At 39.0% G+C, this 22,957-nt stretch overlaps 1 protein-coding gene across 10 annotated transcripts in view; it reads right to left on the bottom strand.

The window, feature by feature from the left end:
• The window catches only part of ANKRD44 (ankyrin repeat domain 44), a 416,898-nt gene that overhangs the window by 67,146 nt on the left and 326,795 nt on the right, over positions 1-22,957 (bottom strand). For all 10 annotated transcript variants that reach the window (XR_009550679.1, XM_060194225.1, XM_060194230.1 and 7 more), the window contains exon 17: positions 6,169-6,240. Coding sequence is in view for 9 of the 10 variants with exons in the window: in XM_060194225.1 (XP_060050208.1) it covers positions 6,169-6,240 (72 nt within the window). In the remaining variant the exon portion in view is untranslated. The remainder of the gene's footprint in view (positions 1-6,168; positions 6,241-22,957) is intronic.

The raw sequence follows: 22,957 nt of genomic DNA, 5'->3' as shown, positions 1-22,957 counted from the left end.
GAGAAGGGGGACTTTGGGGAACTGGTGCAGATGGTAGAAGTGGACTTAAGTTGGGGGTGAGAATGTTTTTTCAGACACTTACCATGGGGAGGTGATAAACTGTATTAATCTCTCAACAACTTTACTGTAACCTATTAACCCCCCAATAAAATGATAAAAAAAGGACACACAGAAAGCAGTTTTCTACTCTGTTGGTAGGATGCACAGAATTTTCCTATCATAAAATTGCAATGGTAGGAATTAACTCAGCTTATTCAGAAAACTTGGATTTATACTCAATGGAAACAATCCATGTAGGCAATGTCAGATTATAGACACTATCTGCAAATGTAGGACCCTTCTGCCAGTTACTGTTACTATGAAAATAGTAAAATATTCAAAATTCTATGACTTGGCCTAGGCAAACAGAATCAGCAAGCTACTAATTGCATGCATGTCTGGAAAATACCACAACTGATATATTTAGATTTAATAAAGAGAAGTCACAGGGGAATAAGAAACACATGCAGGAGGAAGCTAGTGGGATATACCAAGTACTGTTCAGAGCAGCAGTCACAGGGCATTTTAAATCATAAGCTAACTCGCATCTCCTATGAAAGGGATCTGAACTTTCTCATTCATCCTCACAACAGAAAACAAATCCACAGCCCAAATGCCCACCAACTGGCTAAAGAAGTCATGGGATAAAGACTCCATGGAATATTACTCTGTAATCAGAAAAGATAATGTTGTGTCCTCAGGGATAAAGTGGGTGGAACTGGAGGTGATTATGCTTAGCAAAATAAGTAAAGAGTTGAAAGACAAATGGTTTCACTCATATGTGGAATACAGAGATCTGATTTACATGAAGTTGGCAAAGCAAAACAAAAAAATCCAAACAAAACAGAAGCAAGCAATCTGTAAGACTTGTGAAAACTACGGTGGTTCTCTTTGGTGGTGGGTGTGGTGTGGAACTATTGTAATCTTATAATATTGTTACACACTTTTAATAACAAATGAAAATATTTTTAAAAATCCATTAATGTGCATGAAAATTAAAAAGGCTTAATGTCAAAATAAAATGAATAGATGATGTCAATAATTAGGAAAGAGTAGCTGCTCAAGAGGTGGTGTGGTAAATAAAGTACTGGATTCTCAAGCATGAGGTCCTGAGTTCAGTCCCCAGCATTTCATGTGCCAGAATGATGCTGTGGTTTCCCGTTATGTAAAAAATAAATATTTAATATAAAAATGATAATAATAATTAGGGAAGAGTCAGAAAAAAGTCCATACTTTTTTTTCTATACTGGATACTTGAAAATTCTCTTAAAGCTAAAATGGTTGAAAGGTCAGATTTATCTGGGGAATTTCCCTTGTATTTTACTTTCATTTAACTTGCAACTATTGAATTTCATACACATAAACATTACTGTGCAAAACTGAAGTTGTACAGGTATGTATGTAAATTATGTAAATTAAACTTTCAGGGCAACTTAAGGAGATAAAATCTACAGCCTTGATTATATAAGAATTTTCACCCTAGAAATCATTTGTGAAGTAGCATATGATCTCTGATATAATTAAAGTGGAACTGATCACACAAAAATGACAAAAGGGCTTGAATGGTGATTCATTCAGTAGAGTGCATATCCATGCAAAAAGGTCCAGGTTCAAGTTCCCCAGCCTCTACTTCAAGAATAGAAGCTTCATGAGTGGTGAAGTAGTGCTGTAGGTGTCTCTTTCTCTCTCCCTCTATATTTCTCGCTTCTCTTTAAATTTCATTATGTCTATCAAAAATATAAAAGAAATAAAGTAAAAAAAAAAAAAAAGTCCCAGGAGCAGTGAATGCATTGTGTAGGCACTGAGCCCTAGCAACAGACCCTGGTGGCAAAAAAAAAAAAAAAAAAACAAGGATAAATATGCTGGGTAACATCAATACAATATATTTTTATTTCAATAGTAAGTATAGTTTAAACCTCCAAAGAAAGCTACAATCAAAGATTTTAAATTTGTTTTATGGACTGGGGATATAGCATAATGGTTATACGAAAGATTTTCATGACTGAGTCCCAGATTCAATACCCAGCTCTACTATAAGCCACAGCTGAGCAGTTTTCTGTGCTTGCATACTCTCTCTCTCTCATTCAAAAAACAAAATATTTGGAGGTGGGGTAGGTAGCATAATGGTTATGCAAACAAACTTTCATGTCTGGGGCTCCTAGGTTCCAGGTTCAATCTTCCATACCACAACAAGCCAGAGCTGAGCAGTGCTCTGGTAAAAAAATAAAATAAAATAAAATAAAAATTAAAAAGAAGGAAAAGAAAAAGAAGGAGGAGGAGGAGAAAGAAAGAAAGAAAGAAAATTTAATCTGACTCAAATTTTATTTTATACAAAAATTTTTTAAAAATTTATTTTATACAAAAATTTTTTAAAAATCTCATTAGGCCAATTAAAGATTTCTTAAACATAATTGATTTACTTGAACTTTAGTTGGGAACTCAAGGAAAAAGAATTTGGGATCTCAAAAGAATTTATGAAACAATGAGTCCTTCTGGAAAGCCTTGTTTCTTGATTTCATTTTTTTTTCAAGTGAATGAAATGCCTCTGAAATTCACTGGGACAATAATCCTAGAGATTTGAATCATTCATCCCAGAAATAATAACTCAAGGCAGGTCCAGTTTCTCATGGCAATCAACATTTGGAGACTTCTGGCTCTACCTCATTGTCAGAATGCTCCCAACTAAGAAATGCATACCTTGGGTTTTTATCAAGTTAATTGCTGCAGAGGTACCTGGAGAGGGTTATCAGTATACTTGCAAGGGTTTTTTGAAGCAAATAATAAATTTTTAACAAGTGGTATGCAAGTAGGAGGCAAGAACAAAATAGTTTCAGAATTAACCTTCTGCTTGTCAAGTAATCATCACCATACTTGTCTGGTTGTCAAGCTTCTGTTTTTGTTTCTTCTCAAAATTTGAAATGCAGACAGTAAAGTGACTATTATGAAACAAAACATATTATAGCATGTTTATCCAAAGTGGAAAGCCAGGCTTGCTGGGACTTGTAACAGTCTCCCCTAGTCCCCCCCTCCTTTCCACCACACAGACTCGGTGCCCTCTTCCACTCTTCTTCCAGCACTGCACTCCAACTATGGTGGTCTCTTTGCTTTTCTGGGAGCATGTGAAGCATCTCTTACCCAGCAAGTTTGCATTTATGTCCAGGATACTCTTCTGTGAACTGTGAAAGTCTCTGTTCAAGTGTGGGATTCCATCCTAAGTAATGTGATGGCCTGTATGCCAGCTCACTGATGCCTTTTCTAGTACTTCTAGCACTTATTGTCATCTGCCATGGCATGCATTTACTTGTCTGTGAAACACTACAGAGACAGAAACTGGTTTTCCTTGTACTAATACAACCTCTCCAACTCCTGAGACAGAACTCAGTATGTGTTGTGGGAAAGAATGGCATTGATATCAATACTAGTGAGGATGAACCTAGATAATTTCACATATGTTCCAGGCACTGGCATCATTACATGAATTAACTCATGTCCTTTCTCTAATGGGGTGATGTTATAGAGACCTTCCTGTGACAGTTACTAGTGTCTGTTTTGTTGTTGTTTTCAATCTATTCTAAAGCTATACTATGCATGAAACAAATGAAGACATAAGAGACTAGCTGCTTAATCAAGAGAATACAATAGATAATTAAACATATCAATCATAAAGTTTTAAAAATATTTTAGACCTTTTTCTCATATTTATTTATTCCCTTTTGTTGCCTTTGTTGTTTTATTGTTGTAGTTATTGATGTCATCGTTGTTGGATAAGACAGAGAGAAATGAAGAGAGGAGGGGAAGACAGAGGGGGAAAGTTAGACACCTGCAGACCTGCTTCACTGCTTGTGAAGCGACTCCCCTGCAGGTTTTTAAGGGTCCCTACCTCACTTTCAATATTCATTTATGTGTCTATTTTTACCAGATCATTTCTCAGGTCTAGCTTATGGTGGTGTAAGAGACTGAATCTGGGACCTCCTATGTCTTGGGTATGAAAGCCTGCTGTGGAAACTGATTCATTCCTTTTTTTTTCTTGTGACACAGTACAGATTTTGGGATTTAATTAGCATATGGCTAGCATAAGGCTGAGGGCTGGGACTTAAGTGCTTGTTGAGTGGAAGTTAGGCTCTCTCCCTGGCTCTGCTCTCCTGGCTCCCTGCATTCTTGTGCACTCATTGTGCCTGCCATGGCTGTTTCTCCTGGAACACATGGAATGGAACACATGTAGCAGAGCTCAGTAAACTTGACTGATAAGACTCTCTCTCTTCACCCTTCTCTTTGTCCTGGCTCCCTGTTTTCCTGCATTCTGGGTACCAGCTTGGCTCCCCAGGATCCCACATGCTGCCTCTCACCAGAGAGCCTGAACCTGTGGAGCTGAACTTAGAGACTCATGGGCCAGGACTATTCTTATCCCTGCTGATAATTCCCTATCTTGCTGTACCTAAAATATACCATTCTGTACTGATGTACTGCTGTGTAATATACCTTGATTGTTTTAAACCTGACCCTTGAAGTCATTTTATTATTTTAATTACAATACTTTTTACTTTTTTGAAGCACCAGGAAATGAACTCAGTATTTGCAATACCACCACTGAGTGATCTACTGGCTAACCCTTACTTAGAGAGAGAGGAGCAGATAGAGGAGAGATGCCATAGCACCATTCTGTCATCAGTGGAACTTCCCTAGAGCTCATAGTACCTCATGTGGTACTATGCTACCACATGAGGACAGGGCTTGAACCCAGGATCTTGAGCTCAATGAGGGGCATGCTTTGCAAAGGGAGATATCTATCCTGATCCCATAATCTTTAAAATTTACTGTGAAAAAAAACATGACCAGGTGTGTTGTTAAGGAGAAAACAGGCAGCTGAGATATCATGTGTGTGTGTTCATGTGTGTGTGTGTGTGTGTGTGCATGGTTTATAGATATCTATGTGTAAATAGACTGTTAGCAGCTGGGCTGGCAAGTATGTGGGGTGGCAGGCACTGAAGGAGAGATTCTTGCAATGTGATCAGTTCAGTCTAATGCTTGTGGTATGTTCTTGTTCCCTACCACCTCACCAAAATATGTATACATGTCTTACTAATAAAACACTGCTCTGCTCTCAAAAATGTCCACCTCAATTTTTCATCAGAAGAACATAACAGAAATGCTTATGTATGCAAGTCATTAACTTATATGTCACAATAATTAATTATAGGTAACCAGCCCTTTCCCAATTTTCTCTGACTCTGAATTCCAACTCTGGCCACAGACTGAGGACTCACAATGCAGCAGCACACTGCGTAGGTGAGCTGGCTGTTACTGGGTGTAGCTTCCAGCCTCAAAGATTCTTAGAAGCAGCTCAAGTTTGCCAATTCTAGTTAGTAGGACACTGAGCTCAAGTATTCAGTGAGTTCCTACCCCTACCCCACTTCAGGCTCACCTCAGTTATAGCTGTGGACACTTTGGAAATCATCTCTCTGTACTGCTCCATTTTTAATTTGGGGGATGTGGAGAGGAAGCTTTACTGGTGAAAAGACTATATCCCCCCATTTAAAAATCACTTGTATAGGAATAAAAACCTAGACCTCTGAGACTTGAGTTCAAGTTCAAGAAGGCGAAGAGTTGCAATTATGCATATTTCAATCACCTCATCTTAGCCTCACAAATTTATCAATTTAACTACTGTATGATAACTTTAAAGATTGTTAAGGTTATTTTACTAAATGAGCTGTAGTCAAATCTTTATGTACATTATTTCCTTTCTTTTGCCTTCATTTTTAAAGACAGGGAAACCAAGGCTCAGACAGGCTAAGCAATGTACCTAAAGTCAGCATTAGGTAAAACTGGACTGAAGCTTGAGGTTCTACTTAGCCTGTGCCCTACTGCTTTCTTTTTTCTTCTTTTTATTGGACAGGACAGAAAGAAATTGAGAGAGGAGGGGAAGGCAGAGAAGGAGAGAGGAAGATAGATACCTGCAGACCTGCTTCACTGCTTGATGCTGAGGGCTTAAACCAGCATTCTTGTGCTCATACCTGCTGTGCCACTGTCCAGCCCCCATGCTTTCATTCTGACAGTATTCCATTTCTATAAGTACTTCTACCTTTTTTTTTGTAAGAAGTGAATTTTTGCTTGTAAAATATCACTTACAGCTAAGTGAAGTGGACTCTTGGTAGCACCAGATTCTGATTCTTCAAAGCCACCACTGGTTCTTTCCAAAAGCTGTAGAGACAAAAAAAAAAAACTTGTTAAAAGGAAAAACAAATTTTAAAGTCTTATGTGTGACAGGGAGCAGTGTGATGGGAAGTATAACCCTAAATTTTATAATCTTGTAAATGATTACTCAATAACTAATAAAAAATAATAAATTACTGCCAGTAACTCCTTTTACAAATAAAATCTTATGTGTGAAATGATATGTTTTTCATTAAAATATCGTGCCAACATAATCCTTAACTGCAAAAATATTGATTAATTGATACCTGAAAATTATTAATACAGTAACTTAAAAGTGGGGTTGTAGATTCTTTTCTTCTTGAAACATTTAATTAAATAAATAAGTAATTAATTATGGATAGATACAGAGAAACTGAGAGGAAAAGGGGAGATAAAGAGGGAGAGAGAGACAACTGCAGCACTACTTCACCACTCATGAAGCTTACCCCCAATGCAGGTGGACACAGAAAGCTTGAGCCTAGATCTTTGGGACTAACACATGCACCCTACCACCACTATTTTCTTCTCTGTCTTGCCTGTTTGTTTGGTTTTTGTTATTGTTGTTGCAGTGAATACATTTTGGTTTTTTTGTTTTGTTTTGGGGGATGCCATCCAAAACTTTTTTTTGAGGCATGATATATTTTTATTATAGCAAACATCTTTTACATAAATTATGCTTAAATGTTTTTTTAAATTTTTTTATTTATAAAAAGGAAACATTAGCAAAGCCATAGGATAAGAGGGGTACAGCTTCGCACAATTCCCACCACCAGACCACCGTATACCAACCCCTCCCCCCAATAGTTTTCCTATTCTTTAACCCTCTGGAGGTATGGACACAAGATCCTTGTGGGATGCAGAAGGTTGAAGGTCTGACTTCTGCAATTGCTTCCGCAATGAACAGGTCGATCCATACTCCCATCCTGTCTCTCTCTTTCCCTAGTGGGGAAGGGCTCTGGGGAAGCAGAGCTCCAAGGCACATTGGTGGGATTGTCTGTCCAGGGAAGTCTGGTTGGCATCATGCTAGCATCTGGAACCTGGTGGCTGAAAAGAGAATTAATATACAAAGCCAAACAAACTGTTGGACAATTATGGACCTAAAGGCTGGTGAAGCACTGGGGGTCCTCCATTTTGTAGACTCCCCAGTTAGGGCCCCAGCTGGTGGAATGGTCTGATAGTGACTAAAGATTCATCATTAAAGTATGCCAGTCTCTTGCCCTTATTCAGCTTTCGCAGTCCTTGCTTTGCTAAGGTTAGCTTTGGAGTGAGTGAGAGAACTGTAATAGGAAGTAGGTGAGGAGGATATCTAAGTCTAAGTGGACACTATTTCATTATGAACTTGATACTGACTCACTACAAACTATTGTGTATTTTTGCTTTCAGGTACATATTTTGCCCTAATTTATGGATACATGTGGACATATGCTCTATCTTACTGGACCTGGTCTATATCTAGGTTTTGGGACTTTGTTAGGAAGTGAACCTCCTAGAATGGAATTAGAGACTACCATGAAAGGAAAGGGTGAAGGGTTGGCAATCCATGCCTGATGTCTCTGTACACAGTCTGAGGTGAAGCATGCTGAGATGGTACTTGTTGCACATATTGTTTTTATAATGATAAAAACAAAAATTTATTTCCATTTGGAAAAAAGAATGACCTTATCATTTAACAGGACAATTCCCATAGACCCAGAAAGGTCTGGAACTCCTATGAGTGTAGAACAAAAAATGATAGTTAGAATTCTCTTTGACATGACAATAACCAAATTACAGCATAAAATTTACCAGCAAACTTCAAGTTTGCAGATAATACAAACAAATTACCATACTGGAAGTATGAGATATTTTCCTTATTTTTAAAATTATTTTAAGTATAGAATTTAGAGGTTAACATGTTAGAGGAAAGTAAATTCAATCTTAGCTTTAAATCAAATATCTTTAAAACAAGTCTCCCTTACATAGCTAAAATTAAAGTAGCCTTAAATGCTTGAAAAGGCTAGAAAACATCTGCTCTTTGCTTTGTTTTTCTGCATTACCACCTGCAAGACTTCCTGGAATTGACAGTGTGTACCAAATCCAATCCTGTCCTAGAATGAACTTTTAATCAAAGGAACACAGAATCATTTCCACCATCCTCACAAGTTGATGAACAGAGGAAAGAAGACAGTACACTGTTTATGGCCACAAGTTAAGCACTCTCCCAGATATATTATGGAATAAGATTTTCCACACAAGTACTTTGATCATTATAACAACAATATAATGCTTTATTTTAATCATTCTCCAAACATTTGGGGAGTTTTGTTTCTGTGGGTTAGACACTAGTCCTCACCTGCACAGCAAGCAGATATAGTCACTAACTTAGAAATTTGAAGCTAACCCAACAGAACTTGTGGATGAAAATGGTGAGTTAAGACCTAGGATGGAGAAGTAAAAGATGAAATGAGAACACAAAGAGGTAACCGACATAAATTTAGGGGTAAAAGAAGACTGTAAAGGAAGACCTAGCCTGAGACCTAGATAACCAAGGCAGAAAAGGAGAATGTGAGAGCAGTGAGTAGAGCACATCAGAAAACCTCAAGTTTAGTAAGACTAGTGTCATGTGTGAGGGTGGAGAAGGAATAAGAAACAATAGTATTAGAATGTAGGCAGAATATAGATTAGGCAGATGGTGATCATATTCTTGTCCAGTCAGGATATTTTTGAAGATGAAAGTGGGAGGCAGAGAAGACAGCCTAACAGTTATGCCTGAGGCTCCAAGGTCCCAAGTTCAGTCACTCACATTACCATAAACTAGAGCTGATTAAAAAAAAAGTAGTGTTTTTTGGTTTACATTTGTAAACCAAGATGGTAAGTCAGTCTAGTCATGATAATAACTAGACTAATGCTGGGTGAGGTATTTTGCACCAAAGCAAAGACTCTGGGGAAGGAGGTGAGTGGAATGGGTCTTGGGAATACTACCATATACTGGTGGGAAAGGATTTAAGGTAAGGGTGAGGGTGTTTTTTCAGATATCTATCACAGGGAGATGAGAAATTATATCCATTTATCAAGTGTACTGCAAACCATTAACGCCTGTAAAGTGATAAAAGGGGGAGGGGGTTTCAGATGGTGGTACACCTAGTAAAGCACACACATTACCATGTTCAGGGCCTTGGTTCAAAACCCCAGCCCCCACCTGCAGGGGAGAAGCTTCACAAGTGGTGTAGAAGTACTGCAAGTGTCTCTCTCTCCCCCCTATATCTTCGTCTTCCCCTTAATTTCTCTCTGTCTCTATAAAAAAGAAAATGAAATAAATAAAAAACAAAAGAATCACTCTGGGATGAGTAAGTTGTGGTATGTATACACAATGGAATACTGCTCTGCTGTAAAAAAAAAAAAATGGTGGATCCACCTTCTTCGAATCATCCTGGATGGATCTTGAAGGAATTATGTTAAATGAGATCAGCCAGAAAGAGAAGGATGAAAAGGGATGATCTCATTCATGGGCAGAAGCTGAGAAATAAGAAAAGAAGGGGAAACACAAAGCAGAACTTGGACCAGAATTGGTGTATTGCACCAAAGTAAAGTACTCTAGGATTCGGTGGGGTTTAGGTCCTGGTGCATGATGGTGGGGGAGTATCTGGAGGATAGCGTATTGTGCAGAAAAGTGTTAGACATGTATCAACTATTGTATTTACTGTCAACTGTAAACCATTAATCCCCTCACTTAAAAAATATTATCTGGCTGCAATGTTGCTGGATTGAGTTCCTAAGAGCAGGGTAGCCCATTGGTGTGTGTGTGTGTGTGATTTTTTTTTTGCCATCTGGGTTATTGTTGGGGTTTGGTGCCTGCATGACTACACCACTACTGGCAAACATGTTTTGGTCAAAGGATGATAGACAAAGAGGGAGAGAAACAGAGAGGAGAGATGCTTGGAGCACTACTATATTCGTGAAGTTTCTCCCCTGCAGGTGGTGACCAGGACATTGAACCCAGGTTCTTGTAAATTATAATGTGTGTACTCTATCAGATGAACCACCAAACAGCCCCCAGGACTTTTTTTTTTATCATTTAAAATATATTTTGGTTGTTCAACATATCGGCTACCAAAACAAGTTGCAACATTATAGCAACAACCAAGTTTGTAATATCTTTTTATTATTATTTATTTATTTATAAAAAAGAAACATTGGGGGTCGGGCGGTGGCACAGTGGGTTAAGCGCATGTGGCGCAAAGCGCAGGGACCGGCGTAAGGATCCCGGTTCGAGCCCCTGGCTCCCCACCTGCAGGGGAGTCGCTTCACAGGCGGTGAAGCAGGTCTGCAGGTGTCTATCTTTCTCTCCCCTTTTCTGTCTTCCCCTCCTCTCTCCATTTCTCTCTGTCCTATCCAACAATGAATTGCGTCAACAAGGGCAATAATAATAGCCACAACGAAGCTACAACAAGGGCAACAAAAGGGGGGAAAAATGGCCTCCAGGAGTGTGGATTCATGGTGCAGGCACCGAGCCCAACAATAACCCTGGAGGAGGAAAAAAAAAAAAAAAAAAAGAAACATTGTGAGATTTCTAAATTGTGAATTATTAAGTTAATAAAAACTAATGATAGTTGAAACTGCTGAAAAGACAATGGAAGTTGAGGTGATTATATTCAACAATTCAATTTAGTCCAGTAATTCAATAATTTTCTGAATACCATAATAGTATAGCACTGAGATTTTTAGCTATTGATCTTACCAATATGAGACTATTAGCCTAGAAGATGGAATGGACTCAATTCATTAATTGAACAATGGGAGAAGAAAAAAGAATAGAAGCAAGAACAACACCCAGTTTTTCATCTTTGACAATTATGTGAATGACTTTTGTAAAGCATAAAGCAGCGATGACAGTGACTGCCCCACTGTCTGAAGGGAGGCTTCCACTAAAGGAAGACTGGTCCTGAAACTAGTACATCCTTCATTGTTCCAAGCCATGAGCTCAGAGACCATGAGCTGCAAGCTTAGACCAATAAGGACATAGAGGTTACACAGGCTCTGGTGCTAAATGTAAATATATATGTGGGCCCTGGGTCGGGTGGATAGTACCATTTAATAGTTAATTTTAATCCATTGAATTCTTTCAAGAATGGGAGCTATTATTCTCTGCCCTAATCCAACTTTCTAGCCTCTCTCTCTATTCTGACACCATTTTCTCAGACAATATTTTCATCCAACTTCATGCTAGCTAACAAACTCAAGCAAAAGCTACTGTAGTTGTGGGCCCCTAAAAAATGCTTAAAATGAACTTAGCTTTCTTCCACCCTAAAATACGTAATTTCATCTGCTCTGTTTCCACTTTTGATTCCTGTTTATTAGCCATTTTGTTTCACTTTATGTCCTGCCATCGTCCAGACACCAAGTTGCAGATGCTGCCATGACTCCATCTGGACTTATCTGAGCATATGACCTCACCAATGTGAGGTCATCACCAGGACCTCACCAGAAGCTCACCTCTCCAAAGCTCTACCCAACTAGGGCAAGACAGAAAAAGGCTGGGGGTATGGATTGAACTGCCAACACCCATGTCTAGCAGAGAAGCAATTACAGAAGCCAGAACTCCTACCTTCTATACCCTAAAAACAATTTTAATCCATACTCCCAGTGGGGGAGAATTAATAGAAGGAAGAACATAACCCCACACCTATGGAATATAATCTTTGATAAGGGGGCCCAAAGTATTAAATGGAAGAAGGAGGCTCTCTTCAATAAATGGTGCTGGGAAAACTGGGTTGAAACATGCAGAAGAATGAAACCTTATCTCACCAGAAACAAAAAGCAACTCCAAATGGATCAAGGACCTGGATGTTAGACCAGAAACTATCAAATACTTAGAGGAAAACATTGGTGGAACACTTTCCCACCTAGATCTCAAGGACATCTTTGATGAAACAAACTCAATTGCAAGGAAGACTAAAGCAGAAACAAACCAATGGAACTACATCAAATTGAAAGGCTTCTGCACATCCAAAGAAACTATCTCACAAACAAAGAGACCCCTCACAGAATGGGAGAAGATCTTCACATGCCATACATCAGACAAGAGACTAATCACCAAAATATACAAAGAGCTCAGCAAACTTAGCAACAAAAAAGCAAATGACCTCATCCAAAAATGGGCAGAGGATATGAACAAAACATCCACTACAGAAGAGATCCAAAAGGCTAACAAATATATGAAAAACTGCTCCAGGTTGCTGATTGTCAGAGAAATGTAAATAAAGACAACATTGAGATACCACCTCACTCCTGTGAGAATGGCATACATCAAAAAGGACAGCAGCAACAAATGCTGGAGAGGTTGTGGGGACAGAGGAACCCTTCTGCACTGCTGGTGGGAATGTAAATTGGTCCAGGCTCTCTAGAGAGCAGTCTGGAGAACTCTCACAAGGCTAGACATGGACCTTCCATATGACCCTGTAATTCCTCTCCTAGGGATAAACCGCAAGGACTCCATAACACCCAACCAAGAAGATCTGTGTACACTTATGTTCATAGCAGCACAATTCATAATAGCTAAAACCTGGAAGCAACCCAGGTGCCCAACAACAGAGGAGTGGCTGAGAAAGCTGTGGTATATATACACAATGGAATATTACACAGCTATTAAGAATAATGAACCATCCTTCTCTGACACATCTTGGATGGAGCTAGAAGGAATTATATTAAGTGAGCTAAGGCAGAAAGATAAAGATGAGTATGGGATGATCCCATTCATCAACAGAAGTTGAGATAGAAGAACAGAAAGGGAAATTCAAAGCAGGATCTGACTAAATTTGTAGTAGTGACCCACATAGTCAACGACTGCCACCTCTCCAGATTCAAAGGAGGTCTCGAAACTTTACATCAGGCTCAACCTGACGCTGTTGACTGGCTACGGAAGAAGGGCAAATGCTAGAAGAAGAAGAAGGGCACCAAAGTAAAAATCCTGGGTTGAGGGTGAGAGTGGATATTCAGATTCATGGGATAGTGGTGGGGGTGGAGGGATTGGATGGGACACAGTCTTTTGGTGGTGGGAATGGTGTTTATTTACACTCCTATTAATTTGTAGTCATATAAATCACTATTTAATTAATATGAGAGGGGAAAATTGATTGATTGTCTCAAACCTTTTAAAACATAGGCTTTTTAATACATAGGCTGAGTCTTTGATATGTTGACTCTCTCAAAAGCCTAGACCAGGGAGAACAGAAGCAACTGGTGGTATACCTATATATAAATAATGTCAAAGGACATAAATTATGGTGATGTTGGGTATTATACAGCAAATCCTAACAAAGGGATTTTTCAAAGTTAACCCAATTACCAAATAATGTGATTATGTATAACAATAACTATCTATTGTCTTCTTGAACCCTAAGACAGCAGGAACCTCACATTTCCACTATAGAGCCTATATTTCCCCCTGTCCTGGAACCTTAGGGTGAGCCACACTTCTCTGCATGCTTCTCTCAATTGATACCAAATAACATTGCATCCGCCAATCCCAACCTAATCAATGCAATGAGTACCATCTCAGCATGCTTCACTTCAGAATGTGCTGGGAAATTGTGCAAATGAAGTCACATCTACCATGTTGTCCCCTCAGGCTATTGCTAGTTTCCTGGAGAGTTGGGACATTCTCAGAGCGCCTATTCCACCATGTTGTGCCCTCAGGGAATTGTCAATTCCCATTGATAGTTGGAGTGCTTTGGTTACTCCTCCCCCTTCCCATTCCCACGAAAGTTATTATCCTACCCTGGAGTGCTATGGTTACTCCTCCCCCTTCTCATTCTCATGAGAGCTATTCCCATAAAAGCCCTTCTTCTTCTGCCCCTCGCTCTCTTGCCCTCCTTTCACTTCAGTGATTAGATTCAGGGAAGGTTGTTGCGTGCGGCAGCCATTTTTGCTACCTCCACGTGGTCCAAACTGCTGCTCTCTCACCCAACTCTGAGGTGCCAGTGCAAATAAAGGATTGTGTTCCCTTTCTGCTCCAAACCTCCTTTTTCTGCATCCCGCCTGCCATAGCAAGTGACAAGACTGTGTCCAGAGACTTAAGGTGTGGAATGAGAACCCCTCAGCTTCCTTACTTGGGTGAGACCTTTCCTTTCATAGTATTCTCTAATTCCTTTCCAGGAGGTTCACTTCCTAACAAAGTCCCAAAACCTAGATATAGACCAGGTTCTGTGAGATAGAGCATATGTTCACACATATCCATAAACAAGGGCAAAATATATACCTGAAAGCAAAAACACACAATAGTCTGCAGTGAGTCAGTATAAAGTTCATAATAAAATAGTATCTAATTAGACTTAGATACCCTCCTCACCTACTTCCTATTACAGTTCTCTCACTCACTCCAAAGCTAACCTTAGCAAAGCAAGGACTGCAAAAGCTGAATAAGGGCAAGAGACTGGCATACTTTAATGATGACTCTTTAGTCACTATCAGGCCATTCCATCGGCTGGGGCCCTAGTCGGGGAATCCTGAGATTCACAAACAGACATGATGGGCCTAGATCTCAAATAAATCCCTTTCTCCATTGTTACAGGTCATTTATATCAGGAATAACAAAACAGACCCCTTTGTGAATCCCCCCATAGAACCTTGCCCTCAACTTGGATCACCAATGGTAGAGAATGTTCCATTCTCCGATGGCAGGATGGAAAACATACTCCATGCTACATCTGAGGAAGATGGGTCGATATTGGGGCACCTTGGAATGTTCCTACTGATGACCACAGAATGTGAGCTCAGATCTAGAGGAATTCAGAGGTCACATAGGTTCCTATGGGTCGCAGACCAAATCAAATTGATGGGGTTTACAGTCAACAATATTTATACCCCTTTCCCATATTTGGGAGCTACTCTCTTCCCTCATCCAGCTTTCTGTTCCTTTTCCAGCCACGACATCATCTCCCCAGACAATAGCTTGGATCCACCTGCATATCATATTTCAGGCTCAGGGAAAAAAACAAAACTAGTATAGCCACAGGCCCTTTGGAATCTAACTAAAATATGCCTACTAGCTATCTACAAAAGGAGAACCCCCCTAATTCTTCACCTGCCCTATTCCAGCCTTTAGGTCCATGACTGTTCAACAATTTGTTTGGCTTTGTATGTTAACTCTCTTGGCATCCACCAGGTTCCAGATGCTAGCATGATGCCAACCAGACTTGCCTGGACAGACAACCCCAACAATGTGCCTTCGAGCTCTGCTTCCCCAAAGCCCTTTGCCACTAGGGAAAGAGAAAGACAGGCTGGGAGTATGGATCGACCTGTTCATTGGAGAAGCAGACTGGGAGTTCATTGGAGAAGACAGGCTGGGAGTATGGATCGACCATGTTCATTGGAGAAGCAATTTCAGAAGCCACACCTTCCATCTTCTGCATCCCACAATGACCTTGGGTCCATACTCCCAGAGGGTTAAAGAATAGGAAAGCCTAGGGTTATACCCCAAGGACTCCATAACACCCAACCAAAAAGAGGTGTGCACTCCTATGTTCATAGCAGCACAATTCATAATAGCTAAAACCTGGAAGCAACCCAGGTGCCCAACACCAGATGAGTGGCTGAGAAAGCTGTGGTATATATACACAATGGAATACTATGCAGCTATCAAGAACAATGAACCCACCTTCTCTGACCCATCTTGGACAGAGCTAGAAGGAATTATGTTAAGTGAACTAAGTCAGAAAGATAAAGATGAGTATGGGATGATCCCACTCATCAACAGAAGCTGACTAAGAAGATCTGAAAGGGAAACTAAAAGCAGGACCTGATCAAATTGTAAGTAGGGCACCAAAGTAAAAACCCAGTGGTGAAGGGTAGGCATGTAGCTTCCTGGGCCAGTAGGGGGTGGGAGTGGGCGGGAGGGATGGGTCACAGTCCTTTGGTGGTGGGAATGGTGTTTATGTACACTCCTAGCAAAATGTAGACATATAAATCAGTAGCTGATTAATATGAGAGGGGGAAATCAATTGTATGTCTCAAAGTTTCTCAAAAGACAAACTGAATCTTTTTAATATATAGGCTATGTATTTGATATGCGGACTCTCTCAAAAGCCTAGACCAAGTAGATTAGAAGCTTCCAATAGCACAGCTATATACAAGATACTGGGTACTGTCCAGCAAACCATAACAAAGGGACTTTTCAAAGTTAACCCAATTAACAAATAATGTGATGATAATATTAACTATTGATTGTCTTTTTGAACCCTAAGACAGCAGGAACCTCACATCTTCACTATAGAGCCCCTACTTCCCCCAGTCCTGGAACCCTTGGATAGGGCCCACTTTCCCGTATGCATCTCCCAATCCAAACCAAATAACATTGCATCTGCCGGTCACAACCTAACCAAAGCAACGATTGCTACCTCAACATGCTTCACCTCAGAATGTATCCAGAGACTTCATATGTGGAATGACAACCCTTCAGCTTCATTACTCGGGTGAGACCTTTCCTTTAATAGTACACTCTAATTTCATCTCAGGTAGTTCACTTTCCAACAAAGTCCCATAACCTAGATATACACCAGTTTCTGTGAGAGAGAGCTTATGTGCACACGTATCCATAAACTACTGCAAAATATATACCTGAAAGCAGGACTACACTAGAGTTTGCAGTGAGTACCTCCCTAACACTTCCTCTCCACTATTCCAAGCTTGGGATCCATGATTGCTCAACAAATTGTTTGGCTTCATATGTTAACTCTCTTTTCAATCACCAGGTTCCAGATGCCACCAAGATGCTGGCTAGGCTTCCCTGGATTGAAGACCCCACCAATGTGTCCTGGAGCTCAGCTTCCCCAGAGTCACACCCTACTAGGGAAAGAGAAAGGCAGACTGGGGGTATGGACCGACCAGTCAACGCCCATGTTCAGCGGGGAAGCAATTACAGAAGCCAGACCTTCTACCTTCTGCAACCCTCAACGACCCTGGGTCCATGCTCCCAGAGGGATAGAGAATGGGAAAGCTACCATGGGAGGGGGTGGGTTATGGGGATTGGGTGTTGGGAATTGTGTGGAGTTGTACCCCTCCTACCTTATGCTTTTGTTCACTAATCCTTTCTTAAATAAAAAATAATAATAAAAAAAAAGAATAGGAAAGCCATCAGGGAGAGGGGATAGGATAGAGAGAGCTGGTAGTGGGAATTGTGTGGAGTTGTACACCTCTTTTCCTGTGGTTTTGTTAATGTCTCCTTTCCTAAATAAAAAAAAAAAAAAAAAACTTAACAAAAAAGAACCCAAAAAAAGGTGGGTTCAAGAAGGCTGGAGTAACTATTAACTAAAACTGAGTATTTTTACTTACTCTTGGACTTATCGTACTACCTCATCCCTATTAATGGAAGACATGTTTTAAATGCTATGCAACTATATCACTCAGAACTATTTAGCAAACTTCTGTATCATATCACCTTTATTCCTTGTTATTTTCAGTTATCTATCAGTATATATTAGCTCTGATTTGAACAAGGTTTATTTATTGGATAGAGATAGCCAGAAATCAAGAGGAAGGGGGAGAGCCCTCAAGATAGGGAAAGAGACAGAGAGACATCTGTAGCTCTGCTTCACCACTTGCAAAGCTTTCCCTAGCAGGTGGGGACGAGGGGTCCTTGAGCATTGCTACATGTGCTCTCAACCAGGTGCACCACCACCTGGCCCTACTGAAACAGCTTTGAAAAAAGTCTCCAAGTTTCTGCTCAGGGAGAATGTTAGATTGGAAAGAGTAACTCAAAATTATTGAAATTTAATATTAACAGAAAATTTTATTAAAATGACAAATGATCAAAGATTCTATTCATTTCACAGATAGCTACACAGCTTGAACCATAACTTTGATTTTATTTTTCCTTTTCTTCTTCCTTTTCTTCTCTACTTAGGTATAAAGAGCAGAGCAATTTTTTGTCAGTGGTGCTATACAAGCAATGTTATTTTCACTTGATGTATTTTCATCTTTTCACTCAGTTGAATAGACAAGCAATTATTCTTACACAAGCTGAAAGCTTTGTCTTTATTTGATTCTCCTTCCTCAATCACAGTAAAGCAATAGCATGTCAGTGTTGCAGGTACCTTTTCTTATCTCTAACTTTCCCTTCTTCTTTGTCTGTCTGTCATACTCTTTTTCTCACCTATTGCCCTTCCCCCCCCCCAAAAAAAAAAAAAGTTGTGCAGGCATCAAGCCCAGTAATAACTCTAGTGGAAAATAAATAAAATAGAGTAGAATAAAATAAATAAAACAAGGTAAAATAAAATAGAAGTTTTGTGGTTACACTCTTTACCCCAATAATCACAAGGTTAGGCTACTGCCATCTAAACTATTCCCAAGCATTTTATTTTACAGGACCCAGTCATTAAAAACAGAGACTTAAAATAATTCCACATGTTGCATCATATTCATTTCCACATATGTTCATTTTCATTGGCATGTTACCTGGAAGCACAGTTGGTAAGAAGAAGAAAGAGAATTAGAATTTCAGAACCCATTATTCCTCCTTTATTTAAAGATGGACTTGTAAGCTAATTCTTTTAAACACTACAGATTACTTAGGTTAGTGATTTTAAGTTACCTTTAAAGTAATATTTTAACTTGTTTAAAAATTTTCCACTGAGTATCAAAATGCAGCATTTATACAAGCTATACTAAGGAAGGTATGTATTATTTAATGTGTGACCACGAACAGTATCTGACCCAGGAAAGGTATTCAACAAATTTTTGTCAATGCATGAGATTAAACAATGAAAGAATTATAAACTGATCTTTAAAATATAGGACCCATACCCAGTTCCTTTGAAAGGAAATAACAAAAGCCATAAGACACAGTGCTGACAGAAATAATAAGTATGTTTTTCAGATAATAAGAAATATCATTTTACTATGTGCTCTGCTAGTCATATAATAATCAATAACATAAAACATAAATAATGATGTATTATTTTGTAACTTTATTTTTGTGCTTAAAATGTAATTATTTTACATACACTAAATGTTCTTTTGCAGTGTCATTCTAATGATTACCCAGAATCCCAATAAGAGGGTGCCAAATGTGTCAGTAACTTAATATTTTCCTCCTACTATTGAACCATTATATTGTTCTCTTCTTGATACTCTTATTATCATTATGCTGATACAAACAGCTCCATACATTTGTATGGTTGAATCTTTAAGACTGTTCATGTGATACATTACAAGAACAAAAAACATTAAAGGTTTGGTGTGTAATTGGAAGATTTTTTTTTTTTTGTAATTTAAATCATCTTCTGGGGTAGCTAGCTTGAGTATGGTGCCTGAAGATATGCTTCATTGGGTTTTAGTTTTGTTTTTTTAATTTTTTTACTGGGGGATTGATGGTTTACAGTCAACAATAAATGAAGTAGTTGGTATATGTGTAACATGTCTTAGTTTTCTGTATAACACTCTAACCTCCACTTAGGCTACCTCCACCATCATGTCCCAGGACCCAAGTCTTTTACGTTGGTGCTATACCACAAACCCAGTCCAGACTCTGCACTGTGTTTTCTTTCTGCTCTTCTCAATTTCTGTCTATGAGTGAGCAGCCCATATTCATCCTACTCTTCCTGACTTATCTCACTTAACATGATTCCTTCAAGCTCCATCCAAGATGAGGTCAAGAAGGTGAATTCACCTTTTTAAATAGCTGAGTAGTATTCCATTGTGTATACAGACCACAACTTGCTCAGCCACTCATCTGTTGTTGGACACCTGGGTTGCTTCCAGGTTTTGGCCATTACAAACTGTGCTGCTATGAACATAGGTATACACAAAACTTTTTGGATGGGTGTGTTTGATTACTTGTTGATATTTCCAGGAAAGGAACTGCAGGGTCATAGGTAGGTCTACTTCTAACCTTCTGAGAATTCTCCAGACTGCTCTCCACAGGGATTGAACCAATTGACATTCCCACTAGCAGTGTAAGGAGGGTACCTTTGTCCCCACAACCTCTTCAGCACTAGTTGTTGCTGCTACCTTTTTTGATGTCTAACATCCTCACTGGAATAAAGTGGTATCTCATTGTTGTCTCTAATACATTCACCCCATCTCTTAATTTTGAATTTTCAAGGGTGATCAAAGAAATCACTCCCCAAGGAGATAGCAACTGAATCCTCAAAGGGAGCAGGAAACTTGTCTTTTATTCATTAAAAGTAGCTCCACACATATTTCCAGCTGTTTTTTCAATTCTTTTCCTCCTAGGGATTCATATTTTTCAAAAATGAGTCTTACTTTCTTAGTTTTTCAAGCCTTTACTAAGCTTATCCTTAATAAGTGAAGTAAAGTATGAATTCATACATGTTTAATCTAAAACAAACAGAAAAATCTGGTGTATTTCACTAGTTTGATATAAAAGTAGCTCAACTTGAATGAAAGGAATGAATGAAAAGTTATCTTTTATTTCCAAAAAGGCATTTAAATTATTTATGAATAATTATCTCTAGAAAACTGCTAACACTTTAAAAAATATTTTGTCTCCATTTGGCATGTAAAGTAGATAGAATTGCTAATTTAAAATCATAACTAAAAGATAATCCTCTACAAATCTGAGAGGCCATAAATAATATGATATCTGTCTACTAGAACTTAAAGTTTGAGTGTTATTCTTGGAAAATATGACAATGGAGAGAGAGATCTATTTGAGTCCTAGGCCCATCCTGTCTGTGTGAGAATCTCAGGACTCCTCAACTAGGGCCCCAGCTGTTGAGGTGGACTGATAGTAACAAAAGAGTCATCATTAAAGTATGCCAGTCTCTTGCCCTTATTCAGCTTTTGTAGCCCTTACTTTGATAAGGTTAGCTTTGGAGTGAGTGAGGGAAGTGTAATAGGAAGTAAGTGAGGAGGGTATCTAGGTCTAAGTACAAACTATTTCATTAGGAACTTTATGGTGTCTTTTTAGGTCTTTCTACTTGCTTGCTTCATTTATTGACTCACTATTATGCACTTTTGCTTTCAGATATATATTTTGCCCTAATTTATGGATACATGTGAACATATGCCCTAGTCTATATTTAGGTTTTGAGGCTTTGTTAGGAAGTGAACCACCTGAAATGAAATTGAGGAGTCCTATGAGAAAGGAAAGGTCCCACCCAAGTAATGAGGCTGAAGGGTTGACATTCCATGCCTGCCATCTCTAGACACAGTCTGAAGTGAAGCATGCCAACATGGTACTGGTTGCATTGAATAGGTTGGGTCTGCAACTTTCCATCGTGTTTTCAATCATTTCCCTTGGCTTCTACATCTTCAAGTCACCTACATCTACCTAGACAAATTAATCCTTACTTGCCCATGGCAAATAAATTTCACAGTCCAGTGAAGCAGAAAGTATTAATAAATTAACATAATTATAATATAATTTAGGTAACCTGGGAAAATCTAGGTGAAAATTATAGTTTATTTAAACTTAAGACATTCTCTCAGAAGTTACTATGAAAACATGAGGCCAACGTTTTTTTTAATGTAATGCACAAAGAATCATACATGCTCAACAAGTCAAATTGATCAAATCTAATACCCATAACCTTGAATATTTTAAAGAGTTGACTACTTGTCACAATTTCAATGTATCTCTCACTTAATGAAATTAAGACATGAACTGAATCAGCTCTCAGTAGAGTACTTCTGTTGATGGATAATGGATACAGTTACATGGTGTGAAATCCAGGATATATGCTGTCTATTTTTGTCCTAGATGTCAACTTATATTGAGCTTGAAACTATTATGAAGACTCTAATAATCAAAGCTTTTGTAGAGACCATTCACATTTTATTTTTGTTTCTAATTTTATTTACTTTACAATAGACAGAAAGAAGTAGGGGGAGAGATGAGGAGACGGAAAGAGTGACACTTGCAGTCTGCCCCACTGCTTGTGAAGTTTTCCCCCTACAGGTTGACCTAAAATGTTGACCCCCCAACTCTTCATCTGCACTATTCCAGCCTTTAGGTTCATGATTAGTCAACAACTTGTTTGGCTTTATATGTTAACTCTCTTTTCAGCTACCAGGTTCCAGATGCTAGTATGATGCCAACCAGACTTCCCTGGACAGACAACCCCACCAATGTGTCCTGGAGCCCTGCCCCACTAGGGAAAGAGAGAGGCAAGCTGGGAGTATGGATCGACTTGTCAATGCCCATGTTTAGTGGGGAAGCAATTACAGCAGTCAGACCTTCCACCTTCTGTACCTCATAATGATCCTGGATCCATACTCCCAAAGATACAAAGAATAGGAAAGCTATCAAGGGAGGGGATGGGATACAGAGTTCTGGTGGTGGGAATTATGTGGAGCTGTACTCCTCTTATCTTATGGTTTTTGTCAGTAAATAAAAATCTTTAAAAAAGAAATTAAGTTAACTATATTAGTTCTAATTATAATTAACTACTGCCACTTAACACTCTGTATAAAACTACAAGGGAGGTTTCCCATTCTCTTTAAAATCTGTCTTTCTCCAAGTCCTAGAACCTCCTGGACTTGCTTATATTCCTTTATGTCTCTTTTCCATATCCTCTGCTTTGTTATACTGTCTCTATTACTGAGATTAATTCAGATTTATTATCTTTTTTTCTAGTTTTCTCAACTAAATTGGCCCTACTGTGGCACCATGCCAAGTCATGCTGCTACTGCCTCTGTGCTGCAGTTATCTCCAGAGATGCCAAGTCTGAGATGTCACCCTCCAACTCCTTTCATTTGATGAGATCTTTCCTAACACAAGGGACTA

This window comes from Erinaceus europaeus, chromosome 7 (assembly GCF_950295315.1).
Source record: "Erinaceus europaeus chromosome 7, mEriEur2.1, whole genome shotgun sequence".
Lineage (NCBI taxonomy): Eukaryota > Metazoa > Chordata > Mammalia > Eulipotyphla > Erinaceidae > Erinaceus > Erinaceus europaeus.
Note: the sequence above shows the minus strand (reverse complement) of the source record. Positions and strands in the feature narration are given on the sequence as shown.